Source organism: Cherax quadricarinatus, chromosome 49 (assembly GCF_038502225.1).
Source record: "Cherax quadricarinatus isolate ZL_2023a chromosome 49, ASM3850222v1, whole genome shotgun sequence".
Lineage (NCBI taxonomy): Eukaryota > Metazoa > Arthropoda > Malacostraca > Decapoda > Parastacidae > Cherax > Cherax quadricarinatus.
In genome coordinates, this window is record NC_091340.1 from 19,900,332 (window position 1) to 19,918,083 (window position 17,752).

General features: G+C 45.5%; 1 protein-coding gene across 1 annotated transcript in view; it reads right to left on the bottom strand.

The window, feature by feature from the left end:
• Window positions 1-10,767, bottom strand: part of LOC128697069 (sodium-coupled monocarboxylate transporter 2-like) — a 228,589-nt gene extending 217,822 nt beyond the window's left edge. The window contains exon 1 of the mRNA XM_070095085.1: window positions 10,638-10,767. Within this exon, the coding sequence (XP_069951186.1) occupies window positions 10,638-10,643 (6 nt within the window). The 5' untranslated portion in view covers window positions 10,644-10,767. The remainder of the gene's footprint in view (window positions 1-10,637) is intronic.
• Window positions 10,768-17,752: the final 6,985 nt, after the last annotated feature.

Sequence of the window (17,752 nt, forward strand, 5' to 3'; positions counted from 1 at the left end):
CTATGGATAAAATACTTAGCCATTTCTTGAACACTTCTGAGTGAGTTGTTTATAAATTCATTAATTTTATCGCACTCCAGTACATTATGACGCAGGGTGTGACAATAGTCCATCTGGCAAAGTTTACATTTCGTTTGGTCTACATCTGGTGGTGGTGATTTAACCTGCCAAAGATACTTGTAACCCAGCCGGAGCCGGGCAGTAGTGACATCCAAGAGTCTGCTTATTTTGTTGGATGCGCCATAGACATGTGGCTCCTCCTGCATGATAGAATGATGATAGATGGACTCACTGGTGTCAATCTCCCTGAGCCTTAAGTCCATAAAATTCAGTTGAAGTTCTTTTCGTATTATTGTTCTCAAACTACTACCTGACAAGCCAAGATTGTAATCTACTCCCTCTTTGAAAGCATACAGCTTAGCCAATTTATCAGTTCTATCATGTATCTGAAGACCAATGTGAGATGGAATCCCACAGCAGGTGCACTCTGACTCCACTGTCCACAATCTTACCATACCTGTGTCTGGCTTCTGACACAAGCATGCCACAATTTATGCTTAATTAATGAGTTGAGAGCATTTATGGATGACAGAGAATCAGTTAAAATTAAACTGTCAATCTTTGATACATAGATGCATTTCAGTGCAAGGAGTATGGCAAACAGTTCTGTCTGAAGGGTAGAGGCCCAATTATTGATGCGTGCTCCAATTTCTTTAAGAGAGCCATCACTCTGTACGACAACAGCAGCACTACCAGCTGCACCAGTGGATTGGTGAACAGAACCATCAGCGTAAATAATTTGCGAGTGTGCTGTGTGACTAAGTTATCAATACAGCTTAAGGCCTCATGTTTGGCTTCAAGGCGAAGTTTTGGTTGTGATTTTAGAAGTAGTTTGGGGGGAAATGGAGGAATGGTAGTTTGGAATGGGGTAATATCCCATTTAGCGGATAAGTGCCGCTGTTGTCTTACTTGACATAGATCATGTAGCTGGTTCATGCGGAGGTCGGTTCCAGTTTTTTCCATCCATCTGGAGGAGTGTTCACCAGTGCTGAGGAAAGTTTGGAGGGTTTCTGTGCAGGGGTTTGAATGAGCTTGCCTGAGCATATTAACCCCAATTAGGATATTTCTTTCAGTAACACGATCTCTGATGCTTGGGATATCAAGTTCTTTTTCCATATTTAAAATTTTGGCAGTACGAGGGCATCCTAAAATGATCCTCATTGCTTCGTTCTGCAGTTTTTCCAGCCCTCCAAGCTTCCAGTCAGACACAAGAGCAAGTAGTGGCGCAGCATAATCAACCAATGATCTAATATAAGCAAGATACATCATTTTCACAATTTTAACATTAGCACCATACCTGGGGTGAAGCCCTGCCACAACCCTAAGTGCTCTTAGTCTTTCTTTGTATTGGCGACAAAGTCTTGTTACAACAGGTCCATGTAGTGGAACCTCAAAGTCTAGATACCTGTATCTGCTTACATATTCTAGAAGAGACCCATCATGCAATTGGATCTGACGAACTGTGCCTCTCTGTCGAGGAGGACCGCTATTGAGTATCTTTGTTTTATCAGTAGAGATTATCAACCCCAGGTCCTGACACGAGGCTAGTACATGATTAAGAATGTTTTGGGTGTTGGAGAATCCGGTGGTGTGAATCATTATATCATCAGAAAAACTAATCACATAATGATGGGGCTGACTAGGCATAGCATTAAGTAATGCATTAATTAAAATATTGAACAGTGTGGGACTGAGCACACCTCCCTGTGGGGTTCCTAATTCAAAGTCTTTAGTTACACTTCTATGTCCCTGGAACAACACAGACGATTTTCTGTTGGACAGGTAGCCTTTAATCCAGCGGAGAAGCCATCCTCCAACATCCATTCTGGCAAGTTCACTAATGATTACATGTCGGTTGGCTACATCGAAAGCGGATTTAAGGTCAAGGAAGGTAGTGTATGAGCTGTCAATGTACAGGGTGAGAAAGGTGGCTATGCAATAATGCACGCTCCTTCCATGCATGAAACCATGTAACCGGGGAGACAAAAATTGTTTGATTCTGTACATGTTTTACACAAGCAGCTAGTAAGAGCATTTTGTTGATTGGGTTTAGGAATTGGAACGATGAGGCTGTTGGTCCAAGATTGAGGGAGCTCCCCAGTTACATAGCTCATGTTATATAATTCAAGTAATGGATTACCTGGTACTCGACACAGCAATCTGAGTATGTTAAGTAATACCATCCTCACCAGACGACGTGGAGTTGCCCTTAGTGCTGCATCAAGTTCATAATTAGTGAAAGGAATGTTGCAATCATCTGCCTTGCTGAGCATAAAGCAAACAAGTCTCTCCCTTGCATCATATTTGTCATTTAATTTTGCCTGTGTGGTACTGGGAAGATTGTCATAGCTAGATGTAGCAGCCCAAGCACTAACTCATTCGCCCTATGCAAGGGATGAGGGTGCGCGATCTGCCCAGTTCTGTTACCCTTAATTCTATTTATGTCCCTCCATGCCCGGCTAAGTGGGGTGTGAGCACTGAGACCATTGACAAATTGTTCCCAGTCTGTTTGCCGCAGCTCTGTCATACACTCTCTGGCAGCAGCAAGGGCAGTTTGGAAGAGCCTCAGCATTCCAGGGGTACGATGTTTTCTATAGGCTAGGCCTAGTCTGCGAGCAGTACATTTCAGTGTACGAAGTTTAGAATCATTGTACTAAGTATGGTTTTTGAAGGAGGTATGATTATTATGGAAGTTTGTTGGGTTTAGAGTACCAAGAGGTTTCAGTGGCGGCTCTAAGTAGTTCTGAATAATGCTCACAAGGTCATTGTTAAAGGTCTCTACAGAGGAACACTCACAGGAATTATACCAGTCAGTCACATGTGCAACAAAGTCATCATGCTGATTAGTGGGAACATTAAAACGTTTCCGTTTGAATATCCCACCAGGAAGGATAGTATTACCAATATCTAGTGAGGTTAGCCTAGGGAAATGATCAGACGCTATATCTGTTACAATGGAAGACTCACAGCTGGCAGAAGTAATGTTGAAGCCCAGGCACAGATCAAGGACGCCTCCATAGATATGTGTGGGTTCAAGGTCACCTACAATTTGGACATTATCATGACTGTTTAAGAGTGACAACAGTTGATTGCCATTACGATTACCAAACTGAGTTTCCAATGCTTTTGTGTCTCGCATTGTAATCGCCAATAATAAGAGTAGGCTCAGAATGAGCACAAGTTAGGAGCTCCAAGTAATTAAATTTATCAGCAGGAGCATACAAGTTAAATATGTTGAGAGCAGCGTTCCCTATATAAATCCTAACACCGTGATATTTTAGCCCCTCTGTTTTCATATGTGGAAGAAGTTGATGGGGAAGTGATTTTTTAATATATAGAACACAAGAGTTAGTAGATTTGAGGTTATATGCAACAAATGATGGTAATTTAGGGGGTTGGGATTTTTCAGGGACTCTGCACTCTTGTAGACACACAACATCAATGGGTTCGGTGGTTACTTTATGATGAAGGTCAGGAAGTCTTTTTCTAAGTGATGCAATATTCCAGCTTAATATAGAAAGTTTATACGAGTTTTGATCCATTATAGTAGTCCTGGGATCTTGTTGAGTTTCTCAGCATAATGAAAAAAATTTTCATATAAATAGCAGACCTTATCAATGTCAACAGTGTTACCCTGGTCCATGAGTTTTATAAGTGCACTTCCAGTTGTAAGGCCTCGTGGGAGTCTTCGTATACCCAGAGCACGAGGCTGTTTATGTGTGAATGTATGATAGGTGACACCACCACTCACATTCCCTCCTCCACTAAAATTACAAGCAACACTACAACTGTCATCACCAACGCCACTACCAACATTGTGTTCATTACATTTATCAACAGTATTGTATTCAACATTAATGTCTATGTGGTTAACCTCATCACACACTGCACCACCACTTATATTACGCTCATCACTATTACTAACATTATAGACACCATTGCCCTCATCACACTCTTCACCACCACTTATATTACGGTCATCACTATTACTAACATCATTGACACCATAGCCTTCATTATGATGCTCACTACAGTTATCAACACAAGTATTATATTCGTCATTACTGTAATTAAGAACACCACCACCACCTTGTTCAGCAACCTTATACTTGCTTTCACAAATTGTGACAATCTTGTTATTGGTACACTCTACACATCTTTCCTTGTGTTGTTCAAGTTGTTGTTTCAGGAGAAATTGTTGCGTTTCCAGTACTTTTATGTGCGACATCACGCTGTATACCACAGGAGCAAGACTTGGAACATCTGGAGACGTGAAGTCCCGGTCAGCTGAGCTCGTTGGCAGACCAGTCTTGGTAACCTCCCTCCAGCAGACCAGTCATGGGAACCTCTCTCCAGCAGACCAGCCATGGTAACCTCCCTCCAGCAGACCAACCATGGTAACCTCTCTCCAGCAGACCAGCCATGGTAACCTCTCTCCAGCAGACCAGCCATGGTAACCTCTCTCCAGCAGACCAGCCATGGTAACCTCTCTCCAGCAGACCAGCCATGGTAACCTCTCTCCAGCAGACCAGCCATGGTAACCTCTCTCCAGCAGACCAGCCATGGTAACCTCTCTCCAGCAGACCAGCCATGGTAACCTCTCTCCAGCAGACCAGCCATGGTAACCTCTCTCCAGCAGACCAGCCATGGTAACCTCTCTCCAGCAGACCAGCCATGGTAACCTCTCTCCAGCAGACCAGCCATGGTAACCTCTCTCCAGCAGACCAGCCATGGTAACCTCTCTCCAGCAGACCAGCCATGGTAACCTCTCTCCAGCAGACCAGCCATGGTAACCTCTCTCCAGCAGACCAGCCATGGTAACCTCTCTCCAGCAGACCAGCCATGGTAACCTCTCTCCAGCAGACCAGCCATGGTAACCTCTCTCCAGCAGACCAGCCATGGCAACCTTCCTCCAGCAGACCAGCCATGGTAACCTTCCTCCAGCAAACCAACCGTGGTAACTTCCTTCCAGGAGACTAACCGTGGTAACCTCCCTCCAGCAGACCAACCATGGTAACCTCCCTCCAGTAGACCAACCATGGTAACCTCCCTCCAGCAGACCAACCATGGTAACCTCCCTCCAGCAGACCAACCATAGTAACCTCCCTCCAGCAGACCAACCATGGTAACCTCCCTCCAGCAGACCAACCATGGTAACCTTCCTCCAGCAAACCAACCATGGTAACTTCCATCCAGGAGACTAACCGTGGTAACCTACCTCCAGCAGACCAACCATGGTAACCTCCCTCCAGTAGACCAACCATGGTAACCTCCCTCCAGCAGACCAACCATAGTAACCTCCCAACAGTAGACCAACCATGGTAGCCTCCCTCCAGCAGACCAACCATGGTAACCTCCCTCCAGCAGACCAACCATGGTAACCTCCCTCCAGCAGACCAACCATGGTAACCTCCCTCCAGCAGACCAACCATGGTAACCTCCCTCCAGCAGACCAACCATGGTAACCTCCCTCCAGCAGACCAACCATGGTAACCTCCCTCCAGCAGACCAACCATGGTAACCTCCCTCCAGCAGACCAACCATGGTAACCTCCCTCCAGCAGACCAACCATGGTAACCTCCCTCCAGCAGACCAACCATGGTAACCTCCCTCCAGCAGACCAACTGTAGACAGCCTGTACTGTCTGCACAGACAGCCCATGCTGTCTGCCAGCTTAGTTCATATTTCGCGCCACTCAGGTGCTGCCATCTATAGGCCTTGCCACTTCAGTATGCCCAGACTTGCCTCTCACTCGCACAGCGGCCTGGCATCAAGACACAAGGCCTCCCAGCTCTCTCGTGGGCATGGCCCTGCCAGGGCCATGGGCACAAACACACAAGCCTGTGTAACCCAACACTAGTTATCAATAAAGTAAGAAGCCTCCGAAGACGTATATCATTAACACCGCTCTACAGTCTACCAAATAAGTCCGTTATAAATGGTGACAGTGGTGCTCCGCAGCAGTTGTGTTTGCCTGGAGAGGAGGAGGAAGAGGTATGAAGTCATCTTCACTTCATCACCCTACACAAGAACCATCTGTCTCTCAACGAGTTATCCTGATGTCGTGTCTGCACGTTTGAGCATCCAGACACAGGTACTAGCAGGATCCAGCCGAAATTTGCCGAAATTCTCCGAGAATTGTAAGTGGCGTCCCAGTGACCCCACGCTGTTTCTCAAGTCACGTGTTCAGCGTCACTTGTATGTTGCTGTTGTTGTTCAGCTCAGCACAGCTGTTTCAGCAAGCCAGAGGTGAGTTTTGTGGTGATTTCTGCGTCCAGTGTGAGCTTCTCCACGTGTTTGTGGGTGGAGGAGGAGGAGGAATGGCCAGATGCCCGCCCTGCCATACACTCACGCATGCTCCTCGCCACCACACTACCATACACTCACCACTGCCCACTCCCTCTGCTGTGTTTTCTGCTGTTTTTCGTATGAATTCATTGCCAGTGCTGTGTATCCGAGTGCCCGAGGCCACTCGAAGCTACGTGGATCACGACGTCACGTGGGTGTGGACGATGTCACGTAGACCTACAAAGCCACGTGAGTTACCAGATGTCCCAGGCCTCATGCTGTGGTCTGCTGCCCGCATCACATCGACGTCACCTCACGATGTCTGCCTGACGTCACCTCGAGATGTCTGCTGACGTCACCCACGATGCTGCCCGACTTCATGACGTCACGATGTCTGCTGACGTCACCTCACGATGTCTGCCTGACTTCACCTCGAGATGTCTGTTGACGTCACTGCTGCTGACGTCACCTTGCGACATCACGCCTGACATCACATGATGTCACATCGAGTGTTCTAGTAATTATTTCAGTATTGTCGAGAAGATTGAGAGAAGATATATGTCGTGTGTTAATTAATTCCTCTCAGTCAGTGTTCTCACATTTTAGTATGTCTTAGTCAGTTTTATGCGCAGAAAAGCATCATTTGCTAGTTAAGCCATGTTGTACCGTATGTACAGCGGTGTGTTTGTAAGTTTCCCGTGTGTCCAGTGAGGTCTGTGGTCAGACCCTTGAGTTGTACCACTAAGTCACCCACGTGACCAGTGTTTGACAGCTGATTACTCAGCCCTGAGCATACGAGCCCTCTTGTACAGAAAGCTTTTATGCTCATCGCTCGTGTTGTTCTGCAGAATCGTACCTGCTACGATTCCCATCGAGATTTGTTTCACTTCACCTCCAGACCGTCAGAGTGCAGTTATATGTAGAGAAACAAGTCTGGGGACGCTTAGGCTAACCTCTGCTATAACTCCAACTGTCGAGAGATGATACTCGTCAAGCCGCAGCCAGGCCTGTCGGCAGGCGCTGTGTCAGCCTCGTGTCACAAGCTTCAGTGAGCAGCCTGCACAAAGAAGATGTCACTTTGACTGCTAGCTCTCTCACTGCAGTCTGGTGTATGATGTTACGACTCCCAGATGTTTCGCCCAGTCGTCTCTGCCACGACTCGCTCCACAACTCGCTCCACGCTCGCCGGCAGTGACAGCCCAGCGACAGTACCAGTCGAGAAGTGTCCCGAGTCGCTTGCCAGAAGTCCTGCCCAGTTGCCGAGTTTTGTCGACGCCTCACTCGAGAGCACCAGCATGTCGTGCCCTAGGTTGAGTGAAAACCTGCAGCGACTCCTACGATGTCTGCTTCACCGTTCCAGAGGAGACCGTACCCTGTTACGTCACAGCTCAGCCGCAGCGATGTCTCCCGTGTTGCAGTATCTGTCCAGACGCAGGAAGGCATGCAGTGATGCCCTTCGATGCTCACTGCCTTTGACCACGATGTTTAGCACACCCCACATGTTTTTTTCTTCCCTCCCTGTAGGAAGTTTTTTTTTTCCATGTCCATATGTATATATATGTTTTTATTTTGTGTTCTGTGCCCTGTTCCTACGAGAGAGAGACCGAGTTTTTTACTACCAGTATTGTCGCGTCGGGACGACGCGCGGTAGGTGGCCGAGCGTATGTAGACAGCCTGTACTGTCTGCACAGACAGCCCATGCTGTCTGCCAGCTTAGTTCATATTTCGCGCCACTCAGGTGCTGCCATCTATAGGCCTTGCCACTTCAGTATGCCCAGACTTGCCTCACTCTCACTCACACAGCGGCCTGGCATCAAGACACAAGGCCTCCCAGCTCTCTCTCGTGGGCATGGCCCTGCCAGGGCCATGGGCACAAACACACAAGCCTGTGTAACCCAACACTAGTTATCAATAAAGTAAGAAGCCTCCGAAGACGTATATCATTAACACCGCTCTACAGTCTACCAAATAAGTCCGTTATACAACCATGGTAACCTCCCTCCAGCAGACCAACCATGGTAACCTCCCTCCAGCAGACCAACCATGGTAACCTCCCTCCAGCAGACCAACCATGGTAACCTCCCTCCAGCAGACCAACCATGGTAACCTCCCTCCAGCAGACCAACCATGGTAACCTCCCTCCAGCAGACCAACCATGGTAACCTCCCTCCAGTAGATCAACCGTGGTAACCTCCCTCCAGCAGACCAGCCATGGTAATCTCCCTCCAGCAGACCAGCCATGGTAACTTCCCTCCAGCGGACCAGTCTTGGTACCCTCTCTCCAGCAGACCAGTCATGGTAACCTCTCTCCAGCAGACCAACCGTGGTAACCTCCCTCTAGTAGACCAACCATTGTAACCTCCCTCCAGCAGATCAACCTTGGCAACCACCGTCCAGTAGACCAACCGTGGTTATCTCCATCCAGCAGACCAGCCGTGGTATCCTCCCTCCAGCAGATTAGCCATGGTAACCTCCCTCCAACAGGCTAGCCATGGTAACCACCCTCCAGCAGACCAACCGTGGTAACCTCCCTCCAGCAGACCAGCCGTGGTAACCTCCCTCCAGCAGACCAGCCGTGGTAACCTCCCTCCAGCAGACCAGCCGTGGTAACCTCCCTCCAGCAGACCAGCCGTGGTAACCTCCCTCCAGCAGACCAGCCGTGGTAACCTCCCTCCAGCAGACCAGCCGTGGTAACCTCCCTCCAGCAGACCATCCTTCGTAACCTCCCTCCAGCAGACCAGCCGTGGTAACCTCCCTCCAGCAGACCAGCCGTGGTAACCTCCCTCCAGCAGACCAGCCGTGGTAACCTCCCTCCAGCAGACCAGCCGTGGTAACCTCCCTCCAGCAGACCAGCCGTGGTAACCTCCCTCCAGCAGACCAGCCGTGGTAACCTCCCTCCAGCAGACCAGCCGTGGTAACCTCCCTCCAGCAGACCAGCCGTGGTAACCTCCCTCCAGCAGACCAGCCGTGGTAACCTCCCTCCAGCAGACCAGCCGTGGTAACCTCCCTCCAGCAGACCAGCCGTGGTAACCTCCCTCCAGCAGACCAGCCGTGGTAACCTCCCTCCAGCAGACCAGCCGTGGTAACCTCCCTCCAGCAGACCAGCCGTGGTAACCTCCCTCCAGCAGACCAGCCGTGGTAACCTCCCTCCAGCAGACCAGCCGTGGTAACCTCCCTCCAGCAGACCAGCCGTGGTAACCTCCCTCCAGCAGACCAGCCGTGGTAACCTCCCTCCAGCAGACCAGCCGTGGTAACCTCCCTCCAGCAGACCAGCCGTGGTAACCTCCCTCCAGCAGACCAGCCGTGGTAACCTCCCTTCAGCAGACCAGTCAGGGTAACCCTCCTCCAGCAGACCAGTCAGGGTAACCCTCCTCCAGCAGACCAGCCGTGGTAACCTCCTTCCAGCAGACCAGCCATGGTAACCTCCCTCCAGCAGACCAGCCATGGTAACCTCCCTCCAGCAGACCAGCCATGGTAACCTCCCTCCAGCAGACCAGCCATGGTAACCTCCTTCCAGTTGACTCAGCTAAAATACTATCCCTCCAGTTTACCCAGCTAGGATACCCTCTCTGCAGCCGACTCAGTCAAGTACCCTTGCTCTACCTGGCTCAGTCAAGTACCCTTGCCCTACCTGACTCATTCTTATCTATGCCTCCAATATGGGCCTTATAATTGTTTATCACTGCAAGACAGTCAACATCCACCTTTTGTTTGGTCTTCTTGCTGTACCTCTTTATCTTTGTCACAGGGTTGATGCCCGTATCATTAGTCAGTAAAGTAACAACCTTACTGTCTTTCCAACGTACAGCAAGGACACCATCCGATGAACAGCAATCCATAGCACCCCTTTTCACTTTTTTTCCCAATGTCACTGACAGACATAAGTGGTGGTTTTCCAATTCTGCTGTCCCTTGCAGTGCCTGTGTACGTGCAGTTGAATGTAGCGTGCAGATATTTCACTAGAGGCAAACAGGTAAAGAAGTTATCTGCATAAATTTCTTCGTTTTACACTAACTTGCTCATTTCTCTTAGACAAATCTTCATGTTCATCTTCATTTGAAGCCGAAGCATCTTGCTGTTCCTCATATTCATCTCCAGAATCCACTTCCCCATTAGTGTCATTGTCATCATGTAACTCGGGCACGATGTAATCCCTTTTCCTTTGAGCCCTTGATCCATTAAACACGTTTATGTTTATGTTACTTTTCAATGCCTCAGGCAATTCAATTGCATCTCAAAATGAGGTTCAAACATTCAATAATGCACTGGAAACACATTCAGTAACTTACCGCCATTCTGGAGTGGTGTAAATTGGTGAAATAGCGAGAGAGTGAGATCCAAAATGCTTCTCCTTCAACAAGTCAGACAGTACTGAATACTCCAGGAGCTCCCAGCCAATAGCAGTCGACAATACCCAAGTGGCGCCACCTTCGAGTTCTGCCAAAAAGGGTTGTGATTGGTTGGATAGAAGCAAGTCTCTGTGACGACATGCTTTGTGTCTATGGCACCATGAATGATAGTTACGTACTTATATATATCAATTAGACCACTACAAGACATATATGAATACACATACCCATTTCTCATTAGTTAAAATTACAAACATATGATGAAAAACGAATAGGATAATAGTACAACGATCCAATAGCTTCGTTTTAGCTAATAACGAAGATACTAGCATGGTAGTATTATCAAAATGAAATAAATATGTGGTAGCATATAGCATCCTCCATCCAGCTTACACAGTCTTTCATCCTGCTGACCAAGCCATGGCATCCACTGTCCTACTGATGCAATCCTCCATCCTGTTGATGCATTGAAGACACCCATCCTCCATTTGCAGTAACTGCACCCACTCTTCAGGGGATACTGACATAGGACCCTGTTTCCAACTAATGCAGCTATGCACCCTTCTTTCCAGCTGACATAGCAATGGCACCCTCCCTCAAGTTGATGCAGCCTTGGCACACTTCCTCCACCAGACGTACAACTAGCGAAGTGAAATTCTCATCTTTACTGACGTTCATCTGTTGACAGTAGCATCATATCTGTACCACCATCATATCACCTGTACCAGTGCTAACCAGAGGGAAACACAGGAGACATCGTCAAATCAACAGTACAAAACTCCAAGGTTATAGGTCGGTTATCCCTCAGTGCCAGTCGTGGGAAAGAAGTGAATAGTTAAACAGTCAAGGTTAATGTTTTAGTAGCTGACCTATATTCAGCTGACCAGTGTACAGTGAGAGAATCATAGCAGGAAACGCCAAATATATCTATAAACTCAAGGAAAGTCAGGTAAATGGATTTTTTTTTATATTTTATTTAAAACAAAGCATACAAATATACATATATAGTCACGTATATAAAAATCATATAAATATGTATAAAAAGAGACATCATCAGTGACTGTTCCAGTGCACAAAGTAACACTAGTCATAATGGTGCTGATATACACCTGACCACAGTACGAAGCAGGTGACTCACCCCCCCCCTCCCCCAATTTTACTTTATTGTTATTAATATAGTCAAAAAGTTGCGCTAAACCACAAGGAAGAACATTTACTTTAACAGTTTCATGTACTCCATATTTTATTGTTTTATTTTAAAACATTGCAATAATTTTATAAAATATAAGAAGCCTCGTCTAGTTCTCCACAGAAAAAGAGAATTGTTTATACTTGCAAAAACAAACACATTTATCTTTGATCTTACAAAATATCCCTCAACCTATGCTTTTTATCCTTTTACGAAATACAAGATTACACAACAATATACTTTGTATCATTCAAAATATATTACAATATGCATGTAAATTTTAAATATACTTGACATGAAATTTACCTAAGAATTAATACAAAATAATGACTTCTATATACATTGTACACACATGTATATTACATGTGAATTATGATTCCATCAGAATGACTTGCATATTTCCTGAACTGAACTGAACTGGACTCACAGGTAAGGGCCCACTAGGGGCGAGGGGCAAGTGGGGACAGTGCGAAGAATAGATGGTGAGAGGAATGTCTTGAGTCGAAGAGAGAAGAGTCAGGACTAGACCCAGCAGCTAAGCCTGGATAAACAATAACGAAGACGACATAGAAGACAGCAGGAACTCTGCGGGTGCTGACTGCAACTTGCTGGATGGTAGATTGCTGCATCTTGATGTTGATTGGCGGCTGGCAGAAGCTGGAGGCGTGGTCAAGGGAGGCTAGCTTCTTGATTGGTCAGGTGTCGTTAAAGTGTCAGTCAGGGTATGGGAGGCATTCCTTATGTTGTGCAGTTGTTGGAAGGAAACGATGAGTAGTCTTGTAATCTTGGGTCGAAATGCTGAGTCGGCTTGTAACTGGTCAAAGGTCATCTTGAGTGTTGTGAAGGAGTAGTGGGTTCCTCTACGATTTGTAAACTTGACTGTTCTGTCGTGTAATTTCTCGTACAAAGTGTCGACATTCATGGTGGGTTCTTGGTCAGGAGTCGTATAAAAAGTTATATCTTTCCAGTGTAGGTATTGATCTCGGTGTTGATCTTCTGTATTAATACGTCGATAGATGAATGGTGAGGTTTTTGTTGGTGGTTGCAGCATTGGAGGTTCATTCAATGTTATTGTCTTCACTACCGAGTGAAAATGAAAATAGAAATAGAAATGAAAATAGAGTAGCAGCCCAGCCACCGTGGAGAGAAGACGTCGTCGTTCCTGCTCTTCAGCTGAGCAACTCTGAACACTGTTGCTCGAGATTTTTCTTGAGTTATCCTGAGTAATTCTTCACCAGAGCTGAGAGGAAACTTGCTTGCAGTCACTTCGAGCCCCATCCCATCAAGAGGGTAAGGCGGTGACTTGCTTGCTTGTTCACCCCTCTCATCCCCATCCCCCCATCCTTCCCCTTCCTCCCCTCACCCAAACATCAACACTGGCCCACACACTAACACACTACATACATTGCTATCCTTCTGACTTTCCTATCTTCTTCTTTTTCGGCAACTTCGCTTTGGCGAGTTAACACAAGGCATTTTGACCATCCGGTAGCCCGTGTGGTTTTTTAAAATCCGGCCGATCTTTGCCTTGGGCCCTTTCCCCTCACTACTCGAGGGTAGGCTATCTCAGGGGCTGACCTTCATAAGTCAGCTGAAATAGGATGTCAGATTAATATAGGAAAGATCCTTCTTTGTTAAGAACTCCTCTGCCAGATGTTCCTTCCTAGACATCATGGCGAGGATACGTGTAAGATTACGTATAGATGGTAATCAAATGTCCATGAAAGAAATTCTAACATGTATTTGCTCGAACTCAACTGTTGCTCCAGTGGATGTTTTTCAAACCCACGCTGGAGCAGTACTTCTCCTCTCTTCGGAAGAAGAGTTACTTCAACTGCTGAAGCATGATGTCCTTGACAAACTGAAGACTTCTGGTGTTACCCCAGTTGCACCTGAGAGCTATCAAGCTCAGAGGACTGTGTTTGTGGCCAGAATCAACAGTTTTATGAAACATAGCACTGTGAATGAAATTGTTGAGGACATTAATACAGAGAATTCTGAATTTAGGGCTGTAGAAGCACATAAATTCTCTAATCCTAACAACAAGGTAACCTTAAAATTAATACTTGAGACACCTGAGGAGGCCAAACTTGTGTGTCAAAATGGCTTCAAATGTTTTGGCACCAGATGTACACCTGACCAAATCTCTCTTGAACGATTTGTCAGTGTGACACAATGTTTTAAATGTTATGCCTTTGGTCATAACACCAACAAATGCAGTACTCAAGGGCAAATTTGTAGCATTTGCTCTGGCCAACATTCTTATCGAGATTGTAATAATAAAAATACACCCAAATGTGTCCTCTGCAACGGAAAACATCATGCTGTTTCTGCTATTTGTCCTGAAAGGAAAAAGGAAATGCAGAAAATTATTGAAGCCAAGAAACTGTCCACTTCAAAGAAGACCACTCCCCAGGCACCACCAACGATGTCCCAAACTTCCTTCCCAGCTCTGCCTGGATCAAGTGGGACTCCTCAGGTCTCTACCAATGGTTCCAATGTTTGGAATTCTGCCCCTCTTGGAGCGCCCCAATCTAACCCTTACCTACAACATACACAACCGCAACAACAAGGTTCAGTCTTATCTATGTCTCAGGTATCCACAGCCGGGGATATGACGAGAGCACAACTAATGTATATGCTGGCCAAAGACATAGCAGGTGGTGACATTCAACTCTGCTCTCAGGTTTTAAATGATCTGTTAATGGCTAATGGGATCACTCCCATCACTATCCCAGAAAATGTGAAGGTTATTATGACCCAGCCTTCTCATAACAAGAAGTATGTACCCTACTCTACATCTAAAAATAAACCTAAGTCATCCCTGGCCCAGGGATCGCCCACCTCGCATACCCAGGTTGTCAACTCCCCTCAACCCGATAAGTCAACACCTGAACATAACAATGCTCCAGAAATTGGTGCTTACTCTCCCGCTATTGAAGCTGATCCTGTTGAACAGGAACTTTCCCAGGATAACTCACCTTGCCTACCTAATTTTCCCTTGGAGCCTCCACAGTCTCCCATTAACTCTCACGAGCCTCTGCTTCCTGTAAATGGGAATATCACACCTCCGTTTTCTGATGATGACTCTAACGATTCTAATGAATCTGTTAATATTACTACCTCTAGTGAAGATGATGGCATTTTTAATACACAAGCAACTACGCAGAAGTTCCCTCCTCCCCTTGACGAGTCCAGCAGGGATAGTGTGGATACCACACATGACACTACTTGCAGGCGTTCAGACCGCAGTACAAGAGATAATGGGGATTACAATTTTCCAACTTAATGTTCAACATTTCTTTAATAACCGTTACCTTCTTGAGGTTGAACTACATAATTACAATCCCGATGTTATACTTTTGAACGAGACAGCTGCAAGAGTTGATCAACATATTAAATTACGTGGTTACTGTACTGTGGAGAAATCGAGAGGATTTTTAGTGGTGTAGCAATCTTAGTTAAATTAGGCTATACATTTAAAAATATTCATGTTGATGAAGATAACATTCTTGCAATAGAAATGACAACGTCTCATGGACAACTAGTGATAGGAACTGGATATTTTCCCCCGAGACAACAATATATAGAGTCACTTCCTCTACATAGGATATTAAGCAGGAATATTCCAACAATTCTAGCGGGAGATTTTAATGCTCATCACCCTGCCCTCTTCAACTGTGGAACTGGTATTCCACTGGGTGACTTAAAAGGAAAACAACTCTTTAATATCATGACAGCTAGAAACTTGTCATTTCAAGGCCCATTCTTTAAATCGTACATTGGACCTCATCCAGGGACACCAGATATAGTACTGACAAACAGAGACTGTGACATCTTTCACTGTCGTATATCTCCTGGTGGAAATGTAGGATCTGACCATATCCCTGTTATAATACAACTACAAACTTCTCCGTTTAGAATACCTGTAACTCCTAAACCCAATCTTAACACCCTAGGTTTTGACCCCTTCAGGGCATATCTGGGTGAGGATGAAATTGTGTCTTTGGAAAATCTACCTCCCAGTGCAAATGATGATGCAATCAGGTCCCTGCATAATCGAATAACTGAAGCTACTAATGCAACTTGTCAATTAGCTTCCACAAAGATTTACCAACAATATAAACCTACTAGGGAAATTAGAGACATTTTAAGAAATTATCAAGCAGAATGTCGAAGGCATCTTCAAACGCGACAACCACCAGCAGCTACACTGCACCGATTACGGCAAGAATTAATTAACATGATTAGTCATCACAAACGGGACTTATGGAAAGTGCCAGTTCTTCAAGCTAATCAGTACAAACGTGAACCAGCAAAATTTTGGAGTAAGATCCGACAACTTTTAGGGGCAAAGCACAAGGCTCCTAACTACCTAGTTCATACCTTCACTGATGAGGATGATGAAGATGTTGAAATTAAACTTGACGATCCACAGGACCAGGCTAATTTGATGGGTGATGTATGGGAGAAAATTCTCTCCCACAATAACAGTGGTCAATTTAACAATAATCATTATCAGTTGGTAAATGAATGGAGAGATGAGAACTTGGATGATTTACAACCACTACCTTCCATCGATACTTCAACTCTTGAAGATACCCACCCGCTTACTAGACCTATTACATTACTAGAGATGAGTCAGGTTATTGGAAGAATGCGCAATAGAGCCCCTGGCCTCTCTGGAATAACAATGAAACAAATAAAGTTCCTCCCCAGAAATTGTAAACAGTCTTTGGTAAATATCTTTAATGCCATCTTGGCCTCAGGACATTTCCCAGTGGTTTTTAAGACTGCTAGGATGATCTTTCTAGGTAAGCCCAATAAAGACATTCACCAACCTGGGAACTATAGACCTATATCTTTACTTGAAGTCACTGGAAAAGTTCTTGAGAAGGTCATTTCCAACAGATTGAACTACTATATGGAGTTTAATCACTTTTTTACTGAAAAACAGTTGGGCTTTAGAACACATAGAGGTACCAATCATGCAATAAATGTTATTTTCGATACTGTAGCAAGTCTAAAGCATCAGGGGAATCTTGCCTTAATTGCCACCAGAGATGTTCATAAAGCTTTTGATAGCTTATGGCATGATGGTCTTATATACAAACTCATTGACCTACCAGACCATAACTGAACTTTTCTCAGAGTAATATGTAATTTCTTAACTCAAAGAAAAATCATTCCCACCTTTCATGGCAGGTCGGCAGAGCCTTTTATACCGACAGCTGGTGTCCCACAAGGTTCTTGTCTCAGTCCACTTCTGTTCAACATTTATGTGAATGACCTTCCTCAGCCAGAGTTTAATGATACAATTGTGACACAGTTTGCAGATGATGTTATTCATGTCGTCTCATCAACTCCGGTAACAGGAAAATACAAGTATGAGAGAGTCATAGAAAAAATGAATATTGAACTTCGTCGAACATCTAATTGGGAAAAGAAATGGAGAATTACGACTAATCCTGACAAGGTCCTTGTTAGCACGATAGGATGTTTTGCATCAACAATTGAAGATAAAGGGGGTATCTCCATCAGAGGTACACCTGTAGCCATTAGAAACCCTAACAAGATCTTGGGATATGAAATAGACAGGCTGCTCCACTCAACATCTCATGTAACTAAAAAGATCAACATAGCCAAAGCCGGTCTTAGCAGTCTCTTTCGATTCAATCAAGCCCCTCAACATGTCAAAAAACATCTGTATAAAATGTTAATAAGACCAATACTCGAATACCCTTGTGTCCCAATGTCATTAACAACAAAGACCAACATGCTACGGCTACAAAGGGTCCAGAATAGAGCTCTTCGCTTCATTACCGATACCAGGAGGAGAGACAGAGTTAAAATGGCAGATTTACAC